A 7,482-nucleotide genomic window follows, 5' to 3' on the forward strand; every position below is an offset into this window, starting at 1 on the left:
ACATGTACAGTATTTCCCAACTTCCTGCACAGAAAAACTTTAGTCAAGTCAAGTGACCTTTATTTATATAATGCTTTACACAGATTCTTTCAAAGAATATTTACAGTAATAACAGGACAATTATTCAATGACGCAAACAGAGATCATTTCGGCTGTACAGCAGCTCTAAAAGAAAATAGTGTCATTGTTCAGCTGAAGTCAGTTCAGTGTTGATTCAGTTCCATTGTAAATATAATCAATTATTAAGTCAGTTAATTTCATCTATAAAGCAGTTTTGTAGAAAACAGTGATGTCATCACCCAGCTCAGTTCAGTTCTCATCCAATATTGTCAGTACAGTCAGATCAATAATATTGTTAAGCATATTAAGCATCCCCAACTAAGCAAGCCAGAGGTCACAGTTCAAGGAACCCAAATCCAGGGTTGGAGATCCCAAATCTCCAGAATGGAGAGAAAAACCTTGGGAGAAATCAGGCTCAGTCGGGAGCATATTCTCCTCTGGCAACGAACGGACACAGTGTATGATTATGATCCAGGCTGCATCACAAGTTAGAAATCCGATTGTGGATCAGTAGCATTCAAATATTTAATCCAGTTCCTTTAGCTTGAAGATCGGATTCCTCAAACCCGTATGAAGACGAAGCAGCACCAGAGTGTCATGTGCTGGCCTACTTTCCACATGGTCTTTATGGCATGCTAAGACTGCTGAGTTAATAATTTTAATGCATAATTTTCCTATTAGAATCTTTTAAAGCATTACAGCCAGAAAAACACATTTTTCAAGAACAATTTTAAAGCTTCAACACATTTTGAAATATATTTTTTAACATAACATTTTTATTTTAGATAGGGACACAAAAGTTCAATCCTTCAGAGAACGTGAGCCAAAAAGATGATTACTTGACGTATAGAGACATACTATCAACTTTTGAAAAAAAAAAAAAAAACACGGTTATGTATCAGTTATCATTCACTTTGATACACTTCCTTGAACCTCGTCATAATCTGGTGGATTGCATTCCTGTACAGTTGCTTTACGACCTCGCAAATAACGCACAAGTACTAATAGAGCAAAAGCAGACACTACTAGGAATATTATCAGCCCAACATATTCTCCTGGGGTCGACAGGCCCCCTCGTGCTATATAATTAGGGGACGGTGTTGCGATTACTTGACCATTAAATAGGTCTATCCTAAGATCGAGAACGCATTCACTTCCATTAACGAGGATAAAGGGCTGATAGCAATCACATCTATAACCTCCTATCGTATTTATACACACGTGAGCGCAGCCATGATTTGATTCACATTCATCTATATCTTCGCAGGTTTGTTCGCTTTTAACAAAGCCATCCGGACACCAACACGCCGCCCCGCTTCTCATACATAGCGCTTCACAAACTTTTGTTGGGCAATAGAAGTCACAGCGGCGTGGATCCAGTGCATTAGGACGGAATCGCTCCAGACACGAACACCTGTATCCGGTCCCCATAGGAATACATTTATGTTCACAGGGTGCATACATACATCGCGCATCATCCAGGACGACCACACTCCCTTTGCAGAGATCCCCCTGAGGGCCCTCACACAGAAATCCATCCAGTTTTTCTGCGCATGGTTTCACAGTCAATCTTATGCCGCTGGAGACAGACAAGCAGAGAGGAACGCACGCCGTTTCTGCGCTCTCCAAGTTCGTCAAATCCGTGGTCATTTCTCTTTCGTGTAATGCACTCGTATTACTTGAGCACGTATCCATTGGAAAATGTTGTCCTATCCAAAAGTGTCCGATCACGTTATCAAGAAGAAAGCCGAAAACTTTATCAGCATTCGGTTGGATAGATAATTGACCGCCCCGTTCTCTGCAATTCTCTTGAGCCGTTTGAAAGTCCGCTGGTATTTGGTAAATGTTTGCACAATGTTTTAGATTACTTGAGCAAGCACAACTATGCCCCAATCCAGCAAAAAACGAAATTAACACGATGAAAATCAAAATCGTTTGTCCATAAGAATCCATCCTATCTTGATTTCAAGAGGTAGGCTACACGGCAACTTGAGCTGCGTGAGGATAGTCTATATGGCTTTAAAAACATTGAATATCCCTAACTTCAGAAAACCCATTATAGAGATAGGCCTAAAGGTAAACATAGGAAGGAAACCCCGCCTGAGGGAGCCGATCAACGTGACGCATAGGCCACGCACGCTCCGAGAAATGCACCAATGCAATGGCAATGACCTTAAAAATTACACATGAATAATTCTGGTCCTACGAGAATTTTCAGTTAACGATTCATTCATTTATTTAGTCAATCATTCGCTGACTTACTTCTTCAATTAGCCTGCTCTTTCGAAAACATTTAATTAAAAAAGTAGCAGGGCTATTCAATTCTGTTCCTGAAGGGCCATTTTAGTTTCAACGCCACACTGTATAAAAAATCCGTTAAATTTACGGGGAAAAACTGGCAGCTGTGGTTACCAGTTTTCCTGTTAAAAATACGGTAGCAAGATTTTAGTTTTTTTACAGACTTGTAAGCATATCATTTTACAGCAATAAACCGAATTTCATTATCTGATATAATGTTAATTTACTGATCTTTTATTGTATTAATATCTGTTTTGTTCCATTGTAATACACTAACAGCCAACAATCACAGCATTAATGAGTCAAATGTTCAATCAAAGCTCATCATAAGCAGCTCATCCACATGAAAGTTAATTCTAATATATTGAAGCTGCACAGTCTGATTCACACAAACATTAAACACCCTCATGGTAACATGTTGAAATTTTAAAAATGCATAAGCATTAATTTAACAACATTATATGTAACATAAAACCCTAATGTACATAACTGATTAGAAAAAAACTAAGAAAATTATGAAGAAACAGTTATTTAAAAAAAATACATTAAATGTGAAGTGTCACGAAGGGAATTGTGGGAATGTCAATTTACATTTTTTCACTGTAAATTATACAATGACTTGTTCTTTTTCACTTCCAAAAACTGTAAATTTAACGGTATTTTACAGTAAAATTACATTAAATGTACCATTATATATATCACAGTTATTTATAGTAAGGAAACTTTCTGTTAACCAATTAATTGTTTTTCACTGTAGCATTTTTACAGTCTTTTACCGTTAAAATCACGATCATTTTTTACATTAAACACACCAGTACCAACTAGAATAAACTGTTTTTAAAATAGAAAGATTTCAGGTATACAGTCAAAGGTGCCTATATTCAATCATTTTAAAACTAATAAAGTATCTTCTTAAAGTGCAAAAAAAAATATATAAATAGTGAACTACAGGTATGATGTTATGTTCACTTAAAGACAACTTACAAGTACTTCCAGTATAAAACTAACTAGACTACTGAGAGTATACTTCAAAATGGACTTTGATAATTTAAAGAAATGTGCTACAAGTATTTGACTAGAAAACTATCAGTAGGATATACGTTCACTTATAGTATAGTAGTAGTGGACTCAAAGTGTACTACTGTTTCACTTCAAGTATGCTTAAAAATATACTTTTATGCTAAAAATTAGTCCCATGTAGCATTTAAATTTTACACTTACAAGTATACTACTATTTTATTGATCTTAGTAGCCTATACTTAGCCTACTACATAAAATTAAAAATATACTTAAACTTTACTTAATAAAATTAACGAAGTATACTTATTTTATGTTAGGGTAGCTCTGTCGAAGAACACATTTTAAGATCACTGAAAACAGTTAGATGTAGCTTTATTTGTTCTACCAGACATTTTTTTTTACAACAATAGCTACACATCGTGTACTTAAAACAACAACAACAACAACAAAGTCTTTATATATTTACATTTAGTGGTGTTTGTAAACAGGTCTAAGGCTTGGGATAGGTTTATTGTTTGAAAATTAATTTCATCAATTTCTCTATATGTTTATACCATACATTCTTGGCTATAAAAGATTAATCCATTGTTATTCCATTGCCAGAAAGAAAGATTCACTGAAAAAACATTGCCCTTTTGTGACAACATGTTCAAATTGTATCACAATGGGTCCTGTACAATTAAATATTATTTTATAGGCTTTACAGCAAGAAGTCAATAAACAAACAAAACAATAAAACAGAAAACAGGTAAAAGACAGAAACTATTTAATAAGGTAAATGGTTAAACAAAAGTTGACATCATATATAACTTGCCCCTCCCTGACAGAAAAACACCCTGAAAAAGAGTTTAACCATTCGATAAAGTATACCCTCATTATTGACCCTTGCCTCAAAGTATCCTGTGTGCTTTTATTATGCTAGATTTTTTATCCAACATATAGAAGGGGAAAAAATATGATAATTCTGAAATCTGAAAAATGTCACAGTCTGGATGTCGAGCACATTCAGGGCCTTTCAGAGATACCAAATATTTGGAGGTTTCAAAATAACAACAACTTCTCCTTGGTCTTTAAAAATGATTGACATCAAATTAAGCACTCGTTTGGACAAATGATAATATTTTGTCATTATCATTTAAATCTGACTAATTTTCAAATTGTTTATCATAAATCAACATCTCAGGGAAATGTTATGTGGTTTCTAATCAAAATACGACTTTCTGTTACAAAACAGTGCATTGATTTCATACATGTCGTCTGTAGAGGACACCAGGATTTAAAGCATGTTTATCAGGCATTCTGGGAGACACACCAAGTGAATAGGGAAAGAAATTATATATAAATATTCATATGAAATATTAAATATTATGAAAATGTTGCCAATTATTTCTCCCATTATTAGACTCCTGTTTTCATTACATGTTGCCCCAAGAATACATTAATATGCAAATCAGATATAGTGTATAGATAAATTATTGAATGGGACTACCCATTTATGGGCATTTTACCCATATTGTATAAAGCAAAATGGTATATCAATTAATTCCGTTATTTGTTTCATAGTTGAGAATCACCTTTATACTAAGTTTGGTTAAAAACAATCCTGAACTAAAAAATTGATTAGTGAATGAAAAAAAATCCCTTTCCTTTTAGCCTGTAATTTTCATTTTTTTAAACAACGGAGGCCTGGTGCCCACAGAGGACAGCATAACATATGAGTATCATAATATAAAAGTTCTGAACTTTGAAACAAACATTGCTAATGAGAAAACAGGCATTTGTTTCAAATCCTTCTAGATAACATTGTATCTCTGTTAAATATGATCCTGACAGAAAATAAGTATGCACACTTGGAATAGTTACATTGAATTATTCAGTTGAATGTTGCTTTTTTCCGTTCTTTGTCCAATCCAGATGAAACCCAGCAGTAGTTGTCAGCGGTGGTATTTTTCAAAGTGGCTTTTTTTGAAAGTTTCCATAAAACGACAGATATGACCACAATGATTGCAACCAATGCAATAACTGAAGCTAAGACGCACACCAATATCCAAGAACTACCGAGGAAACTTTCTCTGCGTTTAGTGGTGTCCGCTTTAGCGTTTGTCTTGTTAAGTGGAGGGGGGTTGATTGTTGTCGACTCAAAACTGACAGGTAAATGACTCAATTTAGTTATGAACTCTTCTCTATGATCTGGAGATGGAGTGTTGTGTGGTTTCTCAGTGGAATCCTGGATGCAGCTGATGCCATTTTTAGCCAAAATGAAATTTTCACTGCATGAACATTTGAAACTACCTATAGTATTGATGCAGATGTCTTCACATGGTTTACCAAGACATTCATCTATATCTGTACATATCCCTCTATCGTCTGATAATGAAACGTAACCTGCGTGGCAGTAACAAGAGAATGAACCCTGCGAATTGAGACAGCCCTGCTGACACCTTGATTCGGTGCACTCGTCCACGTCTTCACATTTGCCAGCAAAAAGCCTGAAACCTGGGTTACACTCACAAAGAAAGCTTCCCAGGGTGTTGTGACACCCGTGTTCACCGCAGACACCCTGATGACATTCATCGATATCAACGCAGCTGATGTTGTCTTCAGACAGCTGAGATCCATCCGCGCATGCGCATGAAAATCCAGCAGCTGTCGAAATACACTTTGATTTGCAAGGTGAATTTTCGCAGGTGTTTTTGGGAGCACAACTAACTTGATCATCCATCAGATAATAACCGTCACGACATTCACAACGAACCCTTGCTCCAGCAGTCTCTGAACAAAGGTGATCACAGCCTCCGTTTTTATGTCCACAACTTCTTTTCTCTCGAACGCAAAAACGCTCTGAATTTGTCCAGCCAAAAATTCCATCTTTGTTGTTACAAACTGAGACAAAGGATTCTGCATCTTTCGACCGGCCGCACAGTATTTCAGACCATGTCCCGTGTGGTAACATCGCCAACTTTTCACTTTGAGTTTGGGGTTTGTGTAAGAACGGAAGATTGTACTTGACATCACCTGGTTTTTCTATCACTATAGGTTTGCACATGCCTTTGGAAAGAAATTTACATATATAAAATGCACTTTCTTTACATGAGCCATCTGTCCACTTGAAATCATCAGCTTGCGAAATCGACACGCATCTTTTTTCCGTGCACGTGCTCAAAGGTTTCTTTTTCCATTTGGAATATTTGGACTCTTTTGGTTCTGACGTCCACCTGAAGCCGTGCAACTCCTCAGTGAAATCAGTGCAGCGTCCTTTTAGCAACTCAAGTCCGATCCAAAGTTTAGAGTTAAGTATCCTGTCTTCTGCTACTAGAAGAGCCGATTTAACGCTCTGAAATTCATTGTCATTTCTCATAGTAACCAAATTGCCACCATTATTGACACAGTTTTCAGAAGCTTTTTCAAAATCCTTTTCTTTCAAATGCAATGTGAAGCAAGCCTCGGCTGTGCAGGTTGGGATTACCCGGTCAGTTCCGTCAGCGACAAAAAAGGACAACATCAGAATCAGTACACGCATCATCCCGCCACTATCATTAATGGTTAAATACTTCTCGCTTTGAGGAGAAATATTCAGTTCATCTCAGAGAATGGAGAAAGAGTTATTCATAGGCACCCCAAGACTCAAACTAATGCATCCTGTTTAGTGAATAACCTACAACGGAAACAATCTTTCATTTGTGTCTTCTCAGGGCGAGTTCCTGACGCCAACAAGAAACAACTGACCACTGACCAGGCTGCTTATTGTTTTGACTACTTTCCCAGATGTATCAGCCTATGGCAGTTCAACAACGTGACACCAGTCCAATTTTAGATTTAGACTTATATCCATGTTTCATGCTGTCATAGTTTCTAAAGTTCCTAATGAAGAATCACATTCACACTATTAAGAAATAACATAGCATATGCATAATTTAGTTTACCATGAGTAGCCTAATAAGTGCACGTTGTGGTTGTCAAGTATCAAACAAATCTTGATGTTCTTGTGTCATCAAGATAATAATAATAATAATAATAATTATTATACAATAATAATCGGACAACTGTGCCGAAAAAAAAAAACTGGGAGAGTAGATGAAACCTGCCAAAATTCATTTATTTTCA

At 36.2% G+C, this 7,482-nt stretch overlaps 2 protein-coding genes across 2 annotated transcripts; both read right to left on the reverse strand.

The window, feature by feature from the left end:
- Window positions 1-38: 38 nt before the first annotated feature.
- LOC143746584 (thrombomodulin-like) lies at window positions 39-2,013 on the reverse strand. Its single transcript, XM_077238494.1, has one exon. The coding sequence runs from the start codon at window positions 2,011-2,013 to the stop codon at window positions 970-972; it is 1,044 nt and encodes a 347-aa protein (XP_077094609.1). The 3' UTR covers window positions 39-969.
- Window positions 2,014-5,110: 3,097 nt separating this feature from the next.
- Window positions 5,111-7,094, reverse strand: cd93 (CD93 molecule). The gene has a single exon (XM_077238485.1). It carries the CDS (start codon window positions 6,899-6,901, stop codon window positions 5,252-5,254), a length of 1,650 nt encoding a protein of 549 aa, XP_077094600.1. The 5' UTR covers window positions 6,902-7,094; the 3' UTR covers window positions 5,111-5,251.
- Window positions 7,095-7,482: the final 388 nt, after the last annotated feature.

The sequence above is a fragment of the Siphateles boraxobius genome, unplaced genomic scaffold, assembly GCF_051911475.1.
Source record: "Siphateles boraxobius isolate OS27281-9 unplaced genomic scaffold, OSU_SipBor_1 22, whole genome shotgun sequence".
Taxonomy (NCBI): Eukaryota; Metazoa; Chordata; class Actinopteri; order Cypriniformes; family Leuciscidae; genus Siphateles; species Siphateles boraxobius.

Coding starts and splice junctions, on each gene's coding strand:
- LOC143746584 (XM_077238494.1), bottom strand. CDS start 2,013: ATGGATTCTTATGGACAAACGATTTTGATTTTCATCGTGTTAATTTCG.
- cd93 (XM_077238485.1), bottom strand. CDS start 6,901: ATGATGCGTGTACTGATTCTGATGTTGTCCTTTTTTGTCGCTGACGGA.